Raw genomic sequence first — 22950 nt, forward strand, 5'->3', positions numbered from 1 at the left:
AATCTTCTCTAATTCATTATCTGCTAAATAACTTCAGATAGTGCCGCTTCTATAAAAATTCAGCAGTTAGTTGCTTCATCAATAAACCCAGATTTAAACCAGAATCTCGTTGATTCAGTTTGCTTCTATCAAACCTTCAATACAGCAACCCCAAACACATTGGTAATCTATCCATACACTGTTTCTTTTTCCATCTCTTACTGCATTACTTTGAACAAAAAATATATATTATGTTCTCGCATCTGACTTTCATTCCTTTTGTATCAGAAAATTCCAAGATTCGTCGATCGCTTTATTAATGAACAAAGAACTCCAACACTTCTTATTAGGACTGGAGAGATAATTACATCAATAGGTGTAAAAGGGAAAAAGCTAAAAACAAATTGGAGAAGCTTCGTTCTTCAACATCAGTTACAGCACAATGAAGTCCTTGTCTTCATTCCAGAATCATCAACTACCTTCACGCTTGCAGTCTTTGACGATAATGGAGTCGAGAGAGTCTTTCCATGGTCTTGCACCTTCAAAATTTATTCTAATTGTCCTACTTGTACCTAACTTCTGCACTATGTTTTCTCTGTAACCGAAGTTCCCTGTTACCTTCAACCTCTCCATCGCATATGTTTCAGTTTTTTATTTCGTTGAACCGCATTCTTCATTCCTCCTAAATATAACTGCATTGCAATGAAATTAAACATGTAGCAAATATATTATGAATGCCTAACATCTATTATCAGCTTCAATTTTATTCACCAAAAATGTTTTCTTTTCAATCTTTTCCTTGATGCCGTGTTGAATGCAAACCTTTATTTACTCGCATTTTCCTGCAACCTGGCTTATTTAAAAATTTAATCATTTCATAGCCAAAGAACTTAAATATACCTCATGCGGTTTGTGATATCTTCACTTGAAAATTGGGCATTTTCTGGGCAGCATGGAACCAACACCGCGCATCGCGCGGTGAACCCCTCCTAGTTTATTTAAAGAATGTATATAAAGTGGGAATGGAGATTGCCAAAACATGGTCGTCCTCCCATGTGCAGTGCACATGCATATTTTGTAAGAATTTGGTTTTTTTAGGTAAAATTCTTTTGTGTCTTGGAACTCAAAGGGAAAAAAATATATAAAAAAGCTCTTTTTTGTGTCTTGGAACCCAAAAGAAATCAAGTATGTCTATATGAAAAGCATAAAAAAGGAACGATGCTTTAGCTTTAAGGGGCCCGAGGCAAAAGCCTCGTTTTATTCACCTCCTTCACGTCTGATAGGTTGCAATTTTATCATTTATTTTATTATTAATTTTCCCTATTACCTGACCTAATGTGGATTAATTGCTAGATTCTACTCACTTTTGATATTTTGCATTTATTTCAGGGAGTAGAACGAAAATATAATAACAGGTGCTAATTTGGCAAGAAAAGAGTTCAGATGATAGAGTTTGTCCTAGGGGCATTTTTGGAACAACAAAACATGAGCCCTTGTTGGGCAAATTGGGCCGAAGTCTTCATTTTCCCGCACAGGAGCCGCCGCAAGGGCACTACTTTATATAGAAAACTTGCGCAGGAAAAGAGGGAGCTGCTTCCTCTCTGGAAGGGGGCCGCCGCACAAGGCCAGACAGTAGCAATAGGCCATTAGGATAGGAACTATTAGATTGCAGAGAACAAGCACTATCTTTTTCTAGCTTCACTTTGACTTTTCTTCCTAGCTTTTCATTGCTTTTCTCCACGCATGTCAGGAGGAAGCAATTCTTAGTTTTAGCTTGTGACTTTTCCTTTTTCGTCTTTTAGTGGTTTGCTTCCTGCGGATGTCCAGACCGAAGGAAAACTATGAAGTACCTTTTGTAGCTTTCTTTCTTTATTGAATAGACGAATTGAATTCGCCCAACTTCCGAATTGATGGCCGCAGCTTTTGCTTCAATTTCTTGTGGATTTTGTTCATCAACTATGAACTAATTTCCTCACCCTAGTCAAGGGACAACGGATGCTTTGGGTCGCCTAAAATTGTGAGATCGATTTAATTTTATCTTTTTCTTTTATTTATTGGTATTCGCATATTTTCTGATTACAGTGCTTATGATTGTTTAATTAATTGGTTGTCTTGGATCCGGATAATTAGTTAATTTGATAATCTATTATCAATTGGGACGTTAAATCCGTAATTGTTTAATTGTCTCAAAATAGTGATAACTGGCATGATTGGGTTTGTGTCAGGGGAATACGCGGGCTAATCTAAAATAACCCTGGTAGTGCGTTATTTGGTTAGAATAGGGCTCCTCTAATACATAAGGCAATTGGGGAATTAAATCTTACGGGCGTACCTAGGATTATTTCTCAATTAGAGCAGTGATTAACGGGCGTACCTTAATCACCGACACAGTAAGGAGGGGTTGACTGCCATCGCTTGTTTGGTAGTTATAACCTATTTATTGATGAATAATTGGAATTGCCTTTGCTTATCGATGATCAATTAGGTGAACCATTGTTGAAATTATTTCTTGGCTAGATCCTTAATTACCACTTATTAGATTTTAGTAAATTGTTATTTAATTTCTAGTTGGCTATTTTATTTTTATCATTTTATTTTTAGTTGGATTGGTTAAATTGTCACTCCTGATATAAAACACCCTCTTTGTCACTGTGAACTTGAAAAGAAACAATTACTCCCAGTCCCTGTGGATTCGACCCTGCTCACCACTATCTACAGAAATTATTTTTAGTTTGAGCAAGTATTTATGATTGCACAGGCTTCGACAACCTGTCAACACCTCTCCATTTTTCCCTCTCTAAAAACCCCAGACAATTGTTATGACCCACTGCCATGATCATCATCTCTAAGGATCCTTTGCAACGGTTTCCTTTTGGAATTAGTTTACTTGGAGAATTAACGAAAGCGAGTGGAACTGGTGGAATGTGTCAGCAGTGGTCTCAGCAAATTAATACAGTCCGGATTTGGGTATTGTTGTACTTATTAACTTGGTGGCACGTGGGATTGATGTGATTGTTTTGGCAAGCTTATAGTGGTTATGGCGAAAAGGTTTGAAGGTAAATCCTGCCTAGAGCCGGTGAAAATGGAGGCAACTACGGCAACAGTACCAATGGCTCAATTGTGTTATTTAGAATGATCCATTGAACGTTACAGGGCAAGTTAATTCAGATGGGAATGATTTGTCACTCTTGCTACATTTGATTCACATGTATTTAGATTAGATTAGCTTCTTGTTTTTTTTTTTTTTTTTTAACTTTCTCAGAGTTGAGCGAGGGTAAAAAGCAATTGTAACGGAGCAAGCATGAGTTTTGCTCAATTTCCAAAGATTGTGGCCAACTTGCAAGTAGGATAGACTGATCAGCTTGCCAGTGTAAAATTAGTTGTCATGTTAGCTACTATTTAAGTTAAGGATAAATGATGCTTTTCTTATCAAGATAGATAAAATAAAATTTAGAATTATTTGCTTTAGACAAGTTTCATTCTTGTTAATCGTTTGCCTATACCACCATTTACCCATTTGTTGGCTTCCAGGTTGCATCCATCTTTTGCTAAGATGCTTCATTATAGTACCGCTTCATTCTTTCCGAACGCCTAAAACATGTATGCAATTTATTTTCAACTACTGAATTATACTATTAAAAAGTATTCTCCTTAAGAAATTAACAACTAATTAAGCACAATTTTTTATCATTATTAACTTTTAATGGGCATATTCAAAAATATTTTTCCACCGTGCGCAAGCACGGTCATATTTTGCTAGTTTAAATGTAATTAAAGGCAAGGGGATTGCCGCTTAAGCTACTCAATCACAACATGTACTAGTAATAAGCATTTAGCTGTACATGTCTTTCGAGGTGGACATAAGGTGTAAACTATTTAGCCAAACCTGCTTTTTTTTTTATTTAATATTTTCAGGTTCATTCATTTAAGATACGTTTGACAAAATTGAAATTTCAAATCTGACGTTTGAAAACCGACATCTGAATCCGTTAAATTATTAAATTATAAATACTGAAATCATAATATTTGAGCTTATTTTGCATTAAATGAAATCCAACATAATTTGGAACCATTTAATTAATTAAAATGCTCAATTTCTTGTTATCAAACATGTCTAGAAATGTTAAAGATCTGAATATATTAAGCAAGTTTAAGTGCTGAAGTGAGTTATCAAATAGGGTTTTATTTTGATCTGCTACTTTTTTTTTTCCGGAGACGACAATTGTAGTATATCCTAATCTATTCTACACTAGGGGGAGGGGGTGGATCTAACGAGGTCCAGGGATAATCCGGAAAGGACTGAACTACCACCGGACCAAATGGGTGCACTACGTACTCGTCTGGGTTTTTTGAAACAAATCCACATTTAATTGTGGTGATTGGTGGGATGGTGGCCACAAGCCCAAAGGCTGATGGTTCCTTAATTTCGGAGTTCTGATGGCATCCGCTGCATCAGTGCTGGTATGATCGCAACCAAGAAGGAAGATTTGCTACTCACTATTATTGTTCCCAATGTCTGGTACGAATGAACGAAAAATCGGACCTCGATATGGAAGGAAAATCGAGAACAGCACAACTAGCAATTCATGTCAATAGCAATCACATGGTGTGCTTAACTCTAATCGATATGGCACAAACATAAAAAGTAGTCTTGTCTTTCCGGAGGAAGTCCAGGATCCAAAATATATAGAAGGGAAAGGTGGGGGGATGTAGGAGGAATGAAAATTTTGTGCAAAGAGAGGGAGATGGAGAGGGCCTAGTCCTTGGATAAACACCAAAGCCGCGAAGAGGAAGGGAGGAGAAGTGAAGAAAGAGGAAAGACATTTGTAGAGGGTGTAAATGAGTCTAATAAAATCAAATGTCATAGTATTTAAACTTGTTTAGTTATTTTAACGAGTTTGAAATTTTATTAAAATTTAAATAATTTATTTGTCAAATCGAAATTAAATAATTTTTTTCAACGAATATAAAATATTATTCAATTTTAAATTAATTAATTGATGAATCAAAATTGAATGAACTTTTATCAAATAAAACTCGATTCGAATATTGAATAGTTTGACTCCTCTTCCAATCCTATACATTTGTTTGGCACTTCGGATGGTGGTGAGTGAAAAAGGCTTTTTTTTTCTCAGGCCTATGGCCGTAGATATAGGAGAGAGAAGGAAACGGCAGCGGCGATACAGTGATAAGGGAAAGGCTACTAGGGTTTGATTTGAAGCAGGAGGTCAAACCCAGACGACAACTAATGAAACGCCACTGGATTTGTTGAAATTTACAGCATAACTGCTTTCATGAAAATGCAACTGAAGTTGCTCGAAATTACGTTAGGCAACTCATACTTTAGTGTAGTGAAAATATGATATGATTTGAGGTACAAAATTCAAAAGGACAAACCACTCTTACCGCAAAATTCAATCGGATTACTCTTACAGACCACTATACTTTTTCTTATAACCTAAATGACAAACTGTAGGCACACAAGAAGTAGAACTGCAGAAGAAGAACCAAAGAGAGTAAAAGTCAATCAGGTAATGATGTTCAATCCTATGTCAGTCATGTTTCCTAATTCTTCTGATTGTTGCTAGCATTTGACATTGACTCACTGCTTGTTCAGAAGTATAAAGTGCAATTTTTGTACTTTCATATGCAAGTTCCCCCCCCCCCCCTCCTCCCCCTTTCTTTCTTGAGGATACCAACTAGACAGCAGAAAAAATTACACATATACCTTTAAACCTTGGTGTTGCTGAATTGTCAGATGATATATATATATATATATATATATATATATATATATATATATATATATATATATATATATATTTGAAAATGGATGCTCAAATGCCTGAGAGTTGAATCAGATGATGAATTTGATTTTTGCGCTATAAAATGGTAAAATCGTGCAAACCACGAATGCAAGGTTGCCATGCACATTTTGATAGACCTATTTTGAGCTGACACTAGCTTATAGAAGCCTCTAAAACTCGACAATCCTTTAGAGGATCCTGAATTTGGATGTTAACCACTTCCGTTTACCCCAGACCTTCATAATGGAGTTAGTCCGTTTTGAAGTATTTACAGATGCTTCTACATGATTGAAGGTTTTGGATGATAACAGACAACTAAAGTCCAGAAAGGCTTGAAGAAAAATACTGCTAGAAATCTCATTGTGGATGTGTAGGAAAACTTTTGGTTTGTATTGACACAATTTACGGTGTAATAAGGTCTTTAGGTCAATCATTTATGTTGTGTGCCTGGCGCTCCATTTGATACCCTCATTTTAAAGACAATGCATCCATGTTTCTGTTAGAAGTCTCAAATGGGGTGGGGTTCTTATACAGATTTTCACCTTTTTTCACCTGTTGTTCTTGAGAAATTTTGTATATGACGAAAGCCTAATCCATCTTGTGCCATCGTCTATGTCTTTGATGCTGGAATTTGTCCTTGCTTCCTGTCCAGTTTCTCTTCTTTACAGCTGGATTGCTATTGTGAATAAAGAGAGGAAAGGAGAGGAAAGAACAAAAAAGTTGCATGGCCTTCCCCATTCCAGACAGAGTAAAGAGGCTATGGGATGAGTGGAATCTTCGTGCTGCTGTTCTCATCAGTCTTTTTTTCCAAGTGGTGTTAATATGCTGTGCGGCATCACGTAAAAGAACAGGAAACATGACAGTGACTGCTACCATCTGGTTATTTTATCTGCTTGCTGATTGGTTTGCAGCTTTTGCTGTTGGACTCATCTCCAACGGTCAAAGTAATAATTGTCCTGAGAGATTTGCAGTAAATCAAGACCTTGCAGCATTTTGGGCTCCATTTCTATTGCCACATCTTGGTGGCCCTGATAATATTACCGCCATCTCGCTTAAAGACAATGAGCTGTGGATTAGGCATCTGCTTGGGCTTATCACTCAGTTTTCTGCTGTTGCTTATGTTTTTTCACAATCCCTGCGTAACGTATTCTATGTCCCCACAATACTCTTGATTTTTTCTGGAACTATTAAATATGCTGAGCGAACACGGGCTTTATATTTAGCTTGTTTGGGTAATATTAAGGATTCTATGCTTCCACTGCCAGATGCTGGACCAAACTATGCAGCTTATGGTGGAGTACTCATCTAAGGAAGCTGCTCAAGTTCCAGTTGAGATAGAGATAGTGAAGGAACATGACAGAGGCACTCAGACTTCTGCAAATCCAGAAGAAGAGAATTTGAGTCCTGAAGACATCAGTGATATAGATATTGTGCAAAATGGGTATGAATTGTTTACCACTTTTAGGGGCCTGATTGTTGACCATATGTTTAGCTTTCATGAGCGCAGTAAGAACAGAAAATTTTTCTTCCAAAGGTCTGCATTTGATGCTTTCAGAGTAATGGAGGTGGAGCTCAATTTCATATATGATACTCTCTACACTAAGATGGCTGTGGTACACAGTAAAAAAGGTTATTGTCTTCGATTGATCTGCTCTATACTTATAGTGCTTTCTTTTGAGAGATTTGCATCACATCATAAACCCGATATTAACCATTTTGATGTTGCTACTACCTACATTTTGCTTTCGGGTGCTGTTCTCTTGAATTTTGTAGCCTTTACTAAGCTCATTTTCTCAGACTGGACCATAGTCAAGCTTAAGAATCTCACAGTCAAAACAACTGTATATGCAGTCCGTGAAAAGCTGTCATGTTCCAAAAGGTGGTCTAATACCCTTTGGCAATGTAACTTGATAAACTTTTGTGTGAATCAGCGTTGGAGATGGTTAGATATTGCAGCTGAAACCGTTGGAATCAAGGATGTTCTTGATGAAATGTACTACAAGGAGGACATTGTCATTCCAGAGGACTTAAAGGATTTCATCTTTATTGAGCTCAAGGTTAAAGCTACCAAAGCAAAAACCACAAATGTTGCTAAAGAGATATACTCAGCAAGAGGTGATTTGGTACTGTTGGATTACACCAATCACTACCCATATCCCATCATTTCATCAAGTGTAGGTGACGAAGTTGAATACGATGAGAGCCTGTTGCTGTGGCATATTGCCACTGAGCTATGCTATTGCACGAGTCCTGATGATGGCAATTCCAATCGCAATTATTGTAAGCTTATATCTGATTATATGTTGTATCTTTTGGTTATGAGGCCTAATTTGATGTCTGCAGTTTCTGGCATTGGACAAATTCAATTTCGGGACACATGTGAAGAAGCTAAGATGTTCTTCAGCAGGTGGAAATCAGAACTAATTATAAGAACCCCAGACTTGGGAATTTGCAGAAAATTAATCACCTGCTGCATAGCCCAGAATGGATTAACTGGAAGAGAATCAAGTTCAGCAAATCGAAAAAGAAATGCATGCGAAAAGCTACTTAATGTAAATGCTCTTGTTAAAGCCATTGAGGTGAAGGGAGATAGAAGCAAATCAATATTGTTCGATGCCTGTAGGCTTGCAAAGGATTTGAAAAAGTTGAATGATAAGAAAAGGTGGGAGATAATGAGTAAAGTGTGGGTGGAACTGTTGTCCTATGCTGCCAGTCACTGCCGAGCAAATGCTCATGCTCAGCAGCTCAGTAAAGGTGGTGAGCTCATTACTTTTGTCTGGATACTGATGGCTCATTTTGGATTGGGAGAGCAATTCCGAATTGAGGCGGGACATGCAAGAGCAAAACTGATTGTCGGAAAATAGCAACTAAGAGTGACCATTTTCATTCTAGCTGTAAAATGAAAGAGTCCTCCAACTTGGATGTACTCCTTGACTTAGGTGAGATTTGTGCGTTGCAAAAGACTTCCCTTATCCCTTTTTTTCTTTTGAGTTTCAATTTCCGAGCCACAATTCACACTAGTGCTTTTTATAAGATGTGCTGATTTATCTTATGTTTCCTGTGGCTTTGGTATCACGTGAGCATTATGTGAAGTTTTTTCATATGTCATTCACACACATTAGGATGTGTGTTCCAATATGTTGCCTGTGCTTTTCTTTCTCTGTTTGAAATACGAAAATACTTTTATGACAAAAACATGAAAAGCTGGATTACCAATATTTCATGGGGAGAAGGAATTGCTGACTGAATCTCATCTCTCCAACCAAATAACTTGTGAAAGGCATAACAGGTGTAAGTAGTACAGTAGTATCCGTCTTGTGAAACACAGTCACCTCAGTTCATCTTCCTCATTTGATACTGATACTGACATCTTTTGTAGAACTTAAAACTTACACTTTTCCTCTTTTAGCGAATCAACAATCAGTTATTCCATTTTTCCGAACGAATATTCACATCATTTGAGCTGATTTCATCGCTTTTCTCAGCTCCATGTTAGCTAAGGACGGAGGTAAAATAGAATTCAACTGAGGAGGTTCTCTTATAAAACAAAGAATAAACAAAATGAAGTTTCTAATTCTTATAATCTTATTATGATTATCATTATTTTGTTTTTTCGGTTTTTCGGTTTCGACCCTTTCTTTAGTGAGTGCAGACTGCAGACCATAATACACGTCAAGGCAACTGCAATGCTAGTGGTAAAAAGTAAGATAATGTTATTTTTCCAGGCCAAACCATTTTTTTTAACCTCCCACCCTTCCCACTCCCAATTGTTGAGTCCAATATTTGAACCCTCAACCAAATAGCGGGGGAAGTCCCTGACTACTTGGCCAACTTAGATTCTTCTGTCTGAGAAAACAAGTTTCATCGGCTAAAAGACTCGCATCTGAAAAGTGTAACATGTTGTTTTCATAGGTATCACGAACTATGTCTTCTGGAATTGTGCAGATGTCAAAATGTCAATTCTTTTGGGCTGAAGAAACAAATGACCATTTCTTGTCTTCCAGCATCATGATTTACACATTTGCGATTTTTTCCCTCTTCTAGTAGTGCAGGATCTAGTTTGACATTGACTGATGGCGATTGTACTATGATGCATTGACAGCAAAGGGGGGAGGTGGTGCGTGTCATTTCCAGCAGAATTTGCTGGGATGATATTAAATGTGCATATAAGACCAGGCGAATATCAACCCTCCTTTTACTATGTTAGGCTGCCTGATTTATGCTATCTGTTCATTTACCATTGACCAAGCGCGGCTCCATGGTAGACGAACGGTTTATTTTCATCAATGGTGTGCCATTGTCATGTTCTCAATTTGCTCCATCAGATTGCCTATTGCTTGTCTCGCTTGCGACATGGATTTTTTCATATGTTTGTCAAAACTTTTTAGATATAAGTCATATAACTAAACTTTTTCGCTAATGCCCAAATCCAACTTTTTCGCTGTTGATTTTGTTTTCCTTTTTGGGTATAACAGGTAGGCATCCAATCTTATGGTTAAAGAGCATATAAGACCCACACGAATGGATAGGCATGATGATTAGTAACTGGAGCCATGAGTGGCTATAACAATTCAATTTAGTTCTTCTGCGTACTCTTTTTGTTGACTAATATATTTGCAAGATCCAGAAAGGTGTATTTGTGGAGAATGGGCTGGGACGGTTGTCAGGTGCCACCGTCCCAAATGATGTATGGGAAAGATTTTCTCAACAAGGCAAATTTTGATAATGTGCAGCCAAAAGCAAGTCACATAACTTTGAAATTACAAACATATATGGATCTACACGAATATTAATTAGATACAATGTCATTGTTTCAAAATTGAATAAGTAATTTACATTGAGTTACATTTTGTTTAGAAAGTGTTGTACAACTTAGGCAAGTTAAGAACTGAAAATCTTTTAAACTTACATTTTGTTTATCCGTTCTTCTTTCAACTTACATTCAGCTGTAATGGCTGAATTTAAAGTGGAAGCGATGCCTCTACTTCAACTTCAACAATGTTGGAAACAGTTATTGTCGTTAGCTACCTCAACTCCACACCATTTATACATAATGTGCTTGCTGTGTATTCCAGGCTGGGATTTGGACACATTGCAGTGTTGGATTGTGGTGGGGTTTATTACCAAATCAATGGATTAAATCCTTTATATAAAGGAGGCAAACGAACAATTTTATTACACTCAAAATATATTTAATAACAACACACAAAATAAATTTATATTGGACACTAATAATTGAGCCTCACTCTTGAGAATAGTTGCTCTAATATATCAGTGCCTCACTCTTGAGATATCTGCTCAAACACTCACTCAACAATTGAACTCGTTCATTTCCTATCTTTCACTTGAGCTTTGGTGCCCTTCAACTGAGGAAATGGCATTTATTTATACTAGTAAGGATCCTACAAGCGGCTGTAATTTTTCTCTTCTCATTCAATGCCCAATTGCCAGAAAATCCGGTGAACTTCGCGAGTAAATCTGGTTCAAGATACAAGCACGAACCAAGTTGATAAGCCGCCCACGTACAGCTTCAAGACTGGACTTTGGCAATTTGTCTATTGCCAATAAATGAGTAAAACAAACACTCCAAAGCCATAAAACTTATTCTGAACATCCTGACTAAAGATTCATCGCTCTTTAGCACAAACAACATTTTCAAAAAGCATATTAATTAATAAACCTCAATGATAGATCTCAATCCCAATACTGCCGTTATCTTATAGTCACTGAAGCCTGCCTCCGTGAAAAGTTTCGCCCAATCTTTCTCATTTCTTTGCCTTCCTTTGAGTAGAACCATCACTGCCATATCAAAGAACAGTTGGGTCTCAATCGCCTCATGATCATCTTCCCCTTTCTGCAGACTTTTGCAGAACATTTCAACAATTATCACTTTGCCTCCTTTTTCCTTGCTAGGAATTGCTTCTTTACATTTTTTTAGTATTTGTACACACTCATCATCGCTCCAATCAATCAATATCCACTGCTTGATTGCAAAACCAATCAATTTTTTTGTTAGAAACATTACAACCCATTTAAAGCTTTTTGCGTCAAAAAGCAAAAACAAAACTATTCTCTTATAGTACCAAACACACGCAATCAATTTGACGTTTAAAACTTTGTTCTTTTTTTTCCCCTCTTCATGATGCAGTTCTTAGATTAAGCATAACCTCAATTTCTACTACTCAATCTTACTTTTGAAATTGACACTTCTTATAATTGGTGAATTTTAATCTTATGATCTCAGGCAATAAGGATAAAAATCTAAATAACACTACTATAAAAAAAATTTGTCAACTAGAAAACGTGCAACATCGATTTCATACCTTCATTAAAACAGCATCTGCAGGAGGAATGGCTTCAAACTTGTTACCTCCAACATAGGCCAAGTTCTTACTACTCTCCAAGCCATCAACAACATGAGGAAGATCAAACACAGTGCATTTCAGGCGAGGGAAAGCATCAGCAATTGCCTTAGCAAAGGTTCCAGTTCCACCTCCAACATCTACCAATGAATTCAAACCCTCAAAAACATGCTTACAATCTTTGGTCACCACGCTACTAACCAGCCGGGTATCACTAGCCACTGCTTCGTTAAAGAATTGATTAAGCCGCGGCTCATGGCTTGCAAGATCATAAAGTGAGCTGCCATGGCAAGTATAAAACGGGGTTTCATCACTATTCTGAAACCACTGGCTGAGATGGTGCCATGGATCAGTCAAGGTGGGATCGAGAATGGCTAGTAAAAACGGCGTCATGCTAAAAGGGTTACTCTTTAAAAGGAGTTCAGAAGCAGAAGTAAGCAGATAACCCTTTTGATTATCATTCTCATTTCCAGGAATCTTTGCTTCAATGAAGAAGCCTGAGTGGATCAAAATCTGCATGAGACGATAAACGAAAGGGGCTTTTGCATTCTTGATGGGAAGAGCATCAATCAATTGATCAAGGGTCATCGGCTGGCCATGTTTGTGAATAACGTCTGGAATGCCTAATTGAATTGCACATTTGACGGACATAGAATTTATGAAGTTGAATATATGGTTCCATATGTGAGCTTGTGCTTGAAAAAGCTCACCAGTATGATCACCAATATTTCTAGCCAAATCCATTTTTTTGTTTGAAATTCTAGGATTTTTTTTCGCTTTTTGGTTGGGAATTACAAGTAGAACTCGCATTTTATAGGCCGGGTATGGGATTCACAGGAATAACGTTGCAATAGTTTCTTCTAATAATATGACAACAACCGGTTAGAAAAATGAATAAACTATGAAATCAACTCAGAAACAAGGATCCAAAGGCAATAAATGAACTCAATTATTAAGTGAATCTTTGAGCAGATATGTCAAGAGTGAAACTCTAATAAAATTAGAACATATATTCTCAAGATCTAGACTCAATTATTAGGCGTCTAGTATAAGTTAATTTTATGAGTATTGTCATTATATACACCTTCAATGGAATAAAACTATTTATTTGCCTCAATTATTAGAAGATTTAATCCATTAATTTGATACTAGAGTCCACCACAATTCAACAGTCTTTTCCTGACACACGTAATTTTGGATAGATTTCGTCCTAATTGTATGAATGGAGAAAGGAAAGTTTATACAAGTGTTAGACTAACCAAAATCCTCGCAAGAAAAAAATATAAAGTTGTAAAAAATTTGGATTTGGATATTTGAAGAATTTAAACTTTGGCCGATCATATTATTTTGAACGCCAGAATGGGCTGCTAAATTTGTTGTGGTGCAAATAGTCTGTCATTTCGACTTACATTGCACCATTTTGGCCTACAAAACCTACCACTGCTTGGCAATACTGTCAAATGCTTTCCTAGGCTTCCTCTATTATAGGAACATTGGGCTTCAAACATTTTAAAAAGGAATCACGCCACAGAATTAAAAATATACACATTTCTTTGGTGTAAAAAAAGATCTTTAATTATATTTTGTCACTTTTGGTTTTGTTTCCAACATTACTTGCATATGTCTTGATATTGGTGTGTGCAGATAACCCTTTTCATTTCATTATCAGGAAGCTAATTTGCTTTTATGAAGAAATCTGAATGGATAAAATCCACTTAAGACAATAGACTAAAAAAAAAAAAGGCTGCTGTTTTCTTGATTGGGATAGGAGTGAATTGGCAGGCCATGTTCATATCTGCCTTCGAAGATAAATTACACATGTGAGGAAAAGAGAGTTTATGAAGTTGAATATATGGTTTCATTAGCATTTTTTTTAAAATTTTTTTTTATCACTCTAGAATGGTTTCGATTGCAAGCGTAGAAGAAATTGGAATTTATAACGCAGGTCACGAGGCTAAAATAAATCACGTAGCAATAATTTCTGTGAATAAACTTAACAAAGTCAACAAACAACGCCCTATCAAGATGAGCCTATCGAGAAAAATATATATGTAAAAAAATGAAAAACAAATAACACAATGAGATCAACTAAAAACGCATTAAATTTGACAAATTTCAATTAACCTTTGTCACAACCATCTGCAACCTACCTCAACTCCATTTCAATGAGTTGCAACTCATCCAAATTGGCTAGGCAACTTGTCCAAAGATTGATTGTTTCAACATCTTATTGGAGATTAAGAATTAAAAGTAGCATAAACAAAGCTTAATGCAATAATGGCCTAATATCCATGACAGGTTGTCGAAGCCTGTGCAATAATAAATACCTGCTCAAACTAAAAGTAATTTCTGTAGATAGTGGTGAGTAGGGTCGAATCCACAGGGACTGGGAGTAATTGTTTCTTTTCAAATTCACAGTGACAATGGGGTGTTTTTATGCAGAAGGTGACAATAAAAGAAGTTCAAATAAAATCTAAGAAACTACTAAAAATTAATTAACAAATTACTAAAATCAAATGAATGATAATTAAGGATCTAGCCAAGGAATAACTTCAGCAATGGTTCACCTAATTGATCATCGATAAGCAAAGACAATCCCAATTATTTACTAATAAATAGGTTATAACTGCCAAACAAGCGATGACAGTCAACCCCTCCTTACTGTGTCGATGATTAAGGTACGCCCGTTAATCACTGCTCTAATTGAGAAATAATCCTAGGTACGCTCGTAGAATTTAATTTTCCAATTGCCTTACGTATTAGAGGAGCCCTATTCTAACCAAATAACGCACTACCAGGGTTATTTTAGATTAGCCCGCGTATTCCCCTGACACAAATCTAATCGTGCCAGTTGTCACTATTTTGAGGTAATTAAACAATTACGGATTTAATACCTCAATTGACAATAGATTATCAAATCAATTAATTATCTGGATCCAAGACAATCAATTAATTAAACAACCATAAGCACTGTAACCAGAGAATATGCAAATACCAATAAATAAAAGAAAAAGATAAAATTAAATCGATCTCACAGTTTTAGGCGACTCAAAGCATCCGTTGTCCCTTGACTAGAGAAAATGGATTTAGCTCATTGTTGATGGGAAAACCCCATACAAAGCTGACGCAACAGTAGCGGCCATCGTCAAATTCAATTCGGAGAAATCAAGGAGAAAGACAAGCTACAGGAAGGAATTCAATGTTTTCACTTGGTCTTCACATACGGACTAGAGAAACCACAAGAAGACGAAATGGAAAAGTCAAACGCTAAAACTAGAAATTGCTTTCTCCTAACATGCGTGGAGTAAAGCAATGAAAAGCTAGGAAGAAAAGTCAAAGTGAAGCTAGAAAAAGAAAGTGCTTGTTCTCTGCAATCTAATAGTTCCTATCCTAATGGCCTATTGCTACTGTCTGGCCTTGTGCGGCGGCCCCCTTTCGGAGAGGAAGAAGAAGCTCCCCTTGTGCGGCGCTCTAGCCTCCAGTAAAATAGAGGCCTTTGCCCTGCTCTCTTCTTTTGAAATTACCAAAATGGGCAAAAGTCTTCCTTTGCCAATAATACCCCCGGGATAAGCTCTGTGCCTTGGACTCTTTTTCTATCAAATTGGCACTTGTTATCATATTTTCGTTCTACTCCCTGAAATAAATGTGAAATATCAAAAATGAGTAGAATCTAGAAATTAATCCACATCAGGTCAGATAATAGGGGAAATTAATAATAAAATAAATGATAAAATTGCAACCTATCAATTCCCCCCACACCTAAACCATGCTTGTCCTCAAGCATGAGTGACAGGTTGTCGAAGCCTGTGCAATAATAAAACCTGCTCAAACTAAAAGTAATTTCTGTAGATAGCAGTAAGCAGGGTCGAATCCACAGGGACTGGGAGTAATTGTCCTTTCCAAATTCACAGTGACAAGGGGGGTGTTTTATATCAGGAGTGACAATCTAAACAAATCAACTAAAAGTAAAATAATAAAAATAAAATAGCCAACTAGAAATTAAATAACAATTTACTAAAATCTAATGAGTGATAATTAAGGATCTAGCCAAGAAATAACTTCAGCAATGGTTCACCTAATTGATCATCGATAAGCAGAGGCAATTCCAATTATTTATCAATAAATAGGTTATAACTGCCAAACAAGCGAAGACAGTCAACCCCTCCTTACTGTGTCGATGATTAAGGTACGCCCGTTAATCACTGCTCTAATTGAGAAATAATCCTAGGTACGCCCGTAGAATTTAATTCCCCAATTGCTTTACGTATTAGAGGAGCCCTATTCTAACCAAATAACGCACTACCAGGGTTATTTTAGATTAGCCCGCGTATTCCCCTGACACAAACCCAATCATGCCAGTTATCACTATTTTGAGACAATTAAACAATTACGGATTTAACACCTCAATTGATAATAGATTATTAAATTAACTAATTATCCGGATCCAAGACAATCAATTAATTAAACAACCATAAGCACTGCAATCAGGGAATATGCAAATACTAATAAATAAAGGGAAAGATAAAATTAAATCGATCTCACAATTTTTAGGCGATCCAAAGCATCCGTTGCTCCTTAACTAGAAAAAGGGATTTAGCTCATTATTGATGAGGAAAACCCATGCGAAATCGATGAACAAAATCCACGCAAGAGTGAAGCAAGAATCGCGGCCATTGTCAGGGAGCAATACTACTCAGAGCCACGACGGAAAAGTCAAAGAGCACAAAGCAAAGAAAAAGGAATAGTCCAATACTTTTCTTTTGCTCCTGACATTCACGAAGGAAGAAAACAACTACTAAGAGTCTTTACTACAACCGAAGAAGAAAAGTCAAAAGACTAAAAGCTAACTACTGAAGATTGGGTTTCCCTCTGTACCATTCGTTCCTCTCTAATCATCTCTAAGGCCTTCCTGTGCGGCGGCCCCTTGCGGAGAGGACCTCCTGTGCGGCGCTCCCCCTCCGGAGACGAAGAAGAAGACCCTTGCCTTCAGCCCTTCGTTGCTCCTTTTAATGCTTTTGTCTTCGGCAATTACTAAAATGGGCATAAGCTTGCCTTTGCCAACAATGCCCCTGGGGTGAGCTCTGTGCCTTAGACTCCTTTTTTGTCAAATTAGCACTTGTTATCATATTTTCGTTCTACTCCCTGGAATATATGCAAAACACTAAAAATGAGTAGAATCCAGCAATTAATCCACATCGGGTCAAGTAATAGGGAAAATTAATAATAAAATAAATGATAAAATTACACCCTATCAATGAGAACAGCAGACAAGTACCAATATTTGATAGTGACTATTGCTCTATCTCACAAATTGCCAAGATACCAAGAAAAACAATAATCAAGCATCAGTGAATAAGATCCAAGAAATATCACTTTGGTTAGCTTCTAAACCACAAACTCCTCTAATTTCAGGTTAACTAATCTAAGAAAAAGGAATGACGCATAACATTTATCAGCAAATGGTCCAACTATTAACCAAAATCTCAACATTAAATCCACAAATCGGCAAGCTGACTTTTATTATACACTAACACAACATTCACTTTTTTTTCACATTTTTTTTCTACTTTTCTCTCTTTTTTTTTTTATTCTTCTTTTCAATAGTAACAAAAGACTTAGTCGCTAGCCATTAGAGCCTTTTGACGCGAACTCCAACATTGGCCAGATGAAAGAGCCCGGTTACTCAGCTTCTATCGCCACGTGACCACGTACTCATAGCAATTACTACCTTTTGACGCGAGAATCAACACTTTTGGTGAAAATTCCCGGTTACTCGGTAGTAAATACTAGCGGAGTACAGTCAAGTTTATGCATAGCTAAAAATCACAAAAACTCAATATAACTCAAGAACAAAAAGAAAACTTGCATCAGCTAGCCTCATTTTCAAACATGGAGAACTAAAGTTAATAACCGGACCAATTCACATGAAAATGCCAATAATCATTCCCTATGCCTAGGAAAGTTAACCAAAAATTATAAGAGTAAAACAATCATCGATATTCACCAAAGAGATGTTTTTGGATTCAACCACATTAACTTGATACCCTTTTATTATTAAAATTGGCAAAAGTAGAAATAGAGGCAACAATCCAACATCAAATTTTGGCATGCACTTACGAGCCAATCACTAAAAAGAAGAAAATGAAAATGAACGAAAGATACTAGCACAGCTGCCCCCCCACACCTAGACCCTACATTGTCCTCAATGGAGGAATTAAAGCAATTAAAGTGAAGAGGACAACGAAACTTCCCTCTCGAGTGGCTAAGGGTATTTGGCAGCTGCGGAGGGAAACCAACGTGGTGAAGTACATGCCCAAGTTCTGAGACATCATAACTCAATTCAACCAGCAAATGCACAACTCTGTCCAACCAAAATCTCAACAAAGTCTCCAAGTGGATAATTAATTTTCAACTCAGAAGCGGCAATTCTAGCAATAGCAGTATAGAAATTAGACAATAACCACACAATCACAAGTTTTCCCTTTTTAATCAGGCAGCCAACCCATTAGAAAGAACAAATATTAGTCAAAACACCCCAACCAGTACCACTGGTGCACTCCACAGATACTGAAGCAACTTAAATGGCAAACCCAATCAACAGAATGTACATGTGAGGCACCCAAGGTCTATACCAATTTTTCAACAAAGCAACGATTGCAATCAATAATCAGTAGTGGTCCTAATTTACTCAAATGTAGAATCAATGCAGCCCAACAATTCAACTGAATGCAAATTTAACTTGTTACTGATCCAAATTTAACTTGATATCTGTAGCAACTCACTTGAAGAAGAGATTAGTACCACTCAACCAGCAGCAGGACCACAATCAGCACCACCATTGCCAGACCGTCAAATAAACCAAACCAGAACAAGAGACAAATAAAGCACTACCAGTAGAATAGTAGATAATGGGGTTGGCTTGTGGAAGGCAGTAACAACGTTAACGAGGAGTAAAAGCCTACTATACCAAACAAGAATAGAATCCAAACTCCAAAGGTCCACCACTAGCACACATTCTAGACTACTCACAAGTCATATTCACCAATCAGTCCTCAGCAGGCAAGTCTCCAAAAGTTTTCTTTGTTTTTCTTCTTTTAGTCAAGAACCAAATACCAATCAAAGGTCTGGTGGGCCTTCATGATATCTATTCAATCTTTATCACATAATTAAGAATCACCAATCCATACAAATCCGTGCACTTGTATAATTTTTCAAATCAATAGTTTTGTAGATCAGAGGGATTGCATTTTTTGGGAATTTTCTTTACTATAACAACTTTTATGATGCGATGTATGTTAAATGAAAAATGATTCAAAAATTATGTACAACAAATATTTGAAAAGATTTTCTAAGAGAAAATTGTTCAAAATGTCCCTCACATCTCATCAAATAAAATTTTCCACCCTTCGCTTTTGAAATACTAAATTTATGTCCCTCACAAAATCAAATCGATAAAATTTGGTTGCTATTTAGATTTTTTACCACGTTTTACCTTGAATCCAACACGTGACCAATGCATGATCATTTTTTAGGGGCAAAAACGTTATATCCCATTTATAATTAAATAAATGACTGGATCCATATTCATTTTTGTTCCTAGAAATAGGATTTGATCTAAATCATATTTATTTTTTTCTCTTAAAAAAACGGGATTTGACCTAATCTATATTCACTTGTGCCATTGAAGAAATGGAACCTGACCTTTTTGTATATAAAAAATAACTGTATGTGGACCAAATGGTGATTTTCAGGCTCAAAAGTTATCAAAAACTTGATTTGGTACCAAAATTTATTAATTTGAATTTATAAAGGAGGTAAAGTTAACATTTTAAAAGTGATAGGCAAAAAAATTCATTTAACAAAATATGAAGGGTATTTTAATGATTTTTCTATTTTTCTAGATAATGCCAAAATAATAGGAATCCAAATGGCTTTTAATCAGTCTTTTTTCCTTGTTCTTGTGCTCCTTGCATCTAGTTAGTCTATCAGACTTACTTTGTTTTATCATTTACATAAAATCATAACTAACACAATAGTCTCTCTCTCTCTCTCTCTCTCTCTCTCTCTCTCTCTCTAAGCATATTTCATATAGAATTCAAATTATTTCGTATCATCTAATATGAAAGGAAGGAAATAGTATTTTTCGAAGGACACCTTCGTGAAACATATGGCCTTCCTATTTCATTTATTGCTGCTTTATACAGTTTCTTATTTTTTTTAAAAAAAAAACCAGAATACTTTTTATATTATGTACTTGAAGTCGAGTTTTGAGGAAAATGCAGTTTTAGTCCTTAATGTTTCTATCTGTACAGTTTTAGTTTTTAAAATTTTAGCAAAAGTAAATTTGGTTGTTAGTGTTTAATATATGTATAGTTTTAGTCCTTAAAGTTTTGATAAGAGCAAATCTGGTTCCCAGTGTATCCAATAAAAAGCAGATTTAGAACATTTGAAGAATTTTTCTCAAATACTAACAAAATGTAGTCATGTTTAATCATGTGTCCATTAAATTAAATTTCAAAATAAAGAATCAAAATAGTGGCAAACTTTAAATAACAATAATAAGGACTAATTGCTTATGTCCAAATTAATTAACTAAGGTTTCGAAGCATTCAATTCATCGATCTAGAATTCATTTTCATATTCTAATCCTATTACCTTTAATCAACAAATCATAGTACTTAGTTTTTCATATATATATTCTTTAATAATTAGTTACTAACGTTCTATCATGTAAGTTATTCTTATTGTTCAACATTACTAGTTATTTTGCTTCTTTTTTAAGAAATTTAATTCAACAAACATGTGATTGTCATGACTGATTCCGTCAATATTTGAAAAAATCCATCAATTGTCCTAAATAATGCTTCCAATTTGTAATACTGGGGACCAGATTTACTATTGCTAAAATTTTACGGACTAAAACTACACATGTGCTAAACATTGAGAATCAGATTTGTTTTTAACAAAATTTTAAAAACTAAAACTGCAAAGGAGCTAAACATCAGGGGCCAAAACTATATTTTTTCCAACTCGTAATACTTTACTACTACTTTTTGATAATGGCTTAATGGGGGTTCAAAATGGAGTACTCACGTATGTACTCAAAAATATCACTTAAACATTCTGGGTGTAAAAACTTTTGTGGGTGACTCAGCATAAGATCAGCAGTTTTTCTTCTTATTCTCTTTGTTTAATTTATGGTAAGAAAATATCGTTTCACGTTAAAAACTCTTATACCTCAAAAAAAGCTCATATATATATGTGTGTGTGTGTGGGCGCGCACGTGGGAAGACAGTGGTAGAGTGGGTCCAAATGTTAGGCCAGCTACTGCTTTGTTGTGTGCTTGTTGATAGTGAAATTACTTAAGAATTTTAGAAAATAATACAGAAAAGAAAAAGACAACTTTGTCTCAAAGTTACTTTAAGAATGAAACAACCTGTTGCTGACAATGAAAAAATCCCGAGGAGAAATATTGCATCCACAATAAGAGATTTACACAATACAAAATATAGATCATGACAACATCAGGTTTGACAAGCAGCTTCAACAGCAGGAGGACTTTGCTGGACAAGAAATCCAGCAATTGCAGTGGATCTGTGTTCAGCAGGTGCCATTACACCGTAAACTATATCCTCAAAACAGCGTTCATGGGTATGGGTACATGGATTTTCTCCATGGCCATCCTTAATCCCAAATATTTTAATAAGCATTTCGTCCTGAAGGAGTTTTCTAGAGGGCTTGGTGTACTTTTTAATTGACTCCTCAGCTTCAACTTCAGACAGGAAATCTGCAAGTTAAAATAACATTTTGCACCTGAAATTAAGTTCTTCATATCAGTGTCTATGAAATCTAAAACATTGTATATAAGCATGGTTACTACACAAAAATATATTTAATATTCTAGAATCATTTTTTTAGGCAAATGTTTGTTCTTTATTGATATGCAGGAAAGCTTTACAAAGGAGAGTCAGAAGTCTCCATATACATGCACGTCACAAGTGTAACTACACTATATTGTTAGGGTATCAGGCCAATTATTTGAAAAGGAAAAGACCAACAATTTAATAGAAAACAATATCTAGCATGAACGATGAACAACACACAAGAATTAACGTGGTTCGGCTTAATTACCAAACCTATATCCACGGAGAGAAAAACTTGTTCTTACTATGAGAAAAACACCACAAGATTACAACTTGATTCCCAAGCCCCAACTCTTGTATAACCCTCTCACCCACTAAGAACTCTCTCACTTCTTTCTTGTGTGTCTTTGTAGTATGCCAACCCACCTATTTATAGGGAACATTACTGCCAAAAAACCAAATAACAATTGAAAACTAATACTATTTCCTAAACTCATATAGAGTAGAAAATAGTATCTAGCTAAATAGGAATTTACTTGACTACTACTTCAAGTAACTAAATCCAATTAGGAAACTAGTTCCCACACCAAATAGGAATCTTGACTAAAAGAAATTAAGCCAATTTCCTAACATATATAATTCATTAATCATGTAAAGAAAATGAAAACCATGACTAGTACTACTACTACATGCTAAAGAGTCTAATCCTGCAAACAGGATTGGGGCAAACCCCATTCCAAAACTAGTTGCCAATTTTCTTTGGTGCGAGGAGCTCTTGGCCATGAAATAACAGTCATTTGTACTACTTTGTTGATATCAGCAACTATTTTGTCAGCTGGTGTAGCGGTATTCTGAAATGTTCTCTTATTTCTTTCTTTCCATATAAAGCATAAGGGGATATATGATAAAATATAAAACTATATGAGATTAGAATGTCGT

At 36.0% G+C, this 22950-nt stretch overlaps 1 protein-coding gene and 1 long non-coding RNA gene across 2 annotated transcripts; both read right to left on the reverse strand.

The window, feature by feature from the left end:
* Window positions 1-10918: 10918 nt before the first annotated feature.
* LOC140037739 (trans-resveratrol di-O-methyltransferase-like) lies at window positions 10919-12934 on the reverse strand. Its single transcript, XM_072082742.1, has 2 exons — window positions 12110-12934; window positions 10919-11766 (listed from the first exon to the last, which is right to left on the reverse strand). Exons 1-2 carry the CDS (start codon window positions 12890-12892, stop codon window positions 11458-11460), a joined length of 1092 nt encoding a protein of 363 aa, XP_071938843.1. The 5' UTR covers window positions 12893-12934; the 3' UTR covers window positions 10919-11457.
* A 3789-nt stretch (window positions 12935-16723) lies between these two features.
* LOC140038149 (uncharacterized) lies at window positions 16724-17117 on the reverse strand. Its single transcript, XR_011841969.1, has 2 exons — window positions 17024-17117; window positions 16724-16914 (listed from the first exon to the last, which is right to left on the reverse strand). It is a non-coding gene; the product is annotated as an uncharacterized lncRNA (long non-coding RNA).
* Between the last annotated feature and the right edge of the window lie 5833 nt (window positions 17118-22950).

This window comes from Coffea arabica, chromosome 3c (assembly GCF_036785885.1).
Source record: "Coffea arabica cultivar ET-39 chromosome 3c, Coffea Arabica ET-39 HiFi, whole genome shotgun sequence".
Taxonomy (NCBI): Eukaryota; Viridiplantae; Streptophyta; class Magnoliopsida; order Gentianales; family Rubiaceae; genus Coffea; species Coffea arabica.

What these genes read in the sequence shown, in the direction of transcription:
- LOC140037739 (XM_072082742.1), bottom strand. Translation starts at nt 12,892, where the DNA reads ATGGATTTGGCTAGAAATATTGGTGATCATACTGGTGAGCTTTTTCAA. An exon ending in CAGATGCTGTTTTAATGAAG is followed by an intron (nt 11,767 to 12,109) that starts GTATGAAATCGA and finishes GCAATCAAGCAG; the next exon opens with TGGATATTGATTGATTGGAG.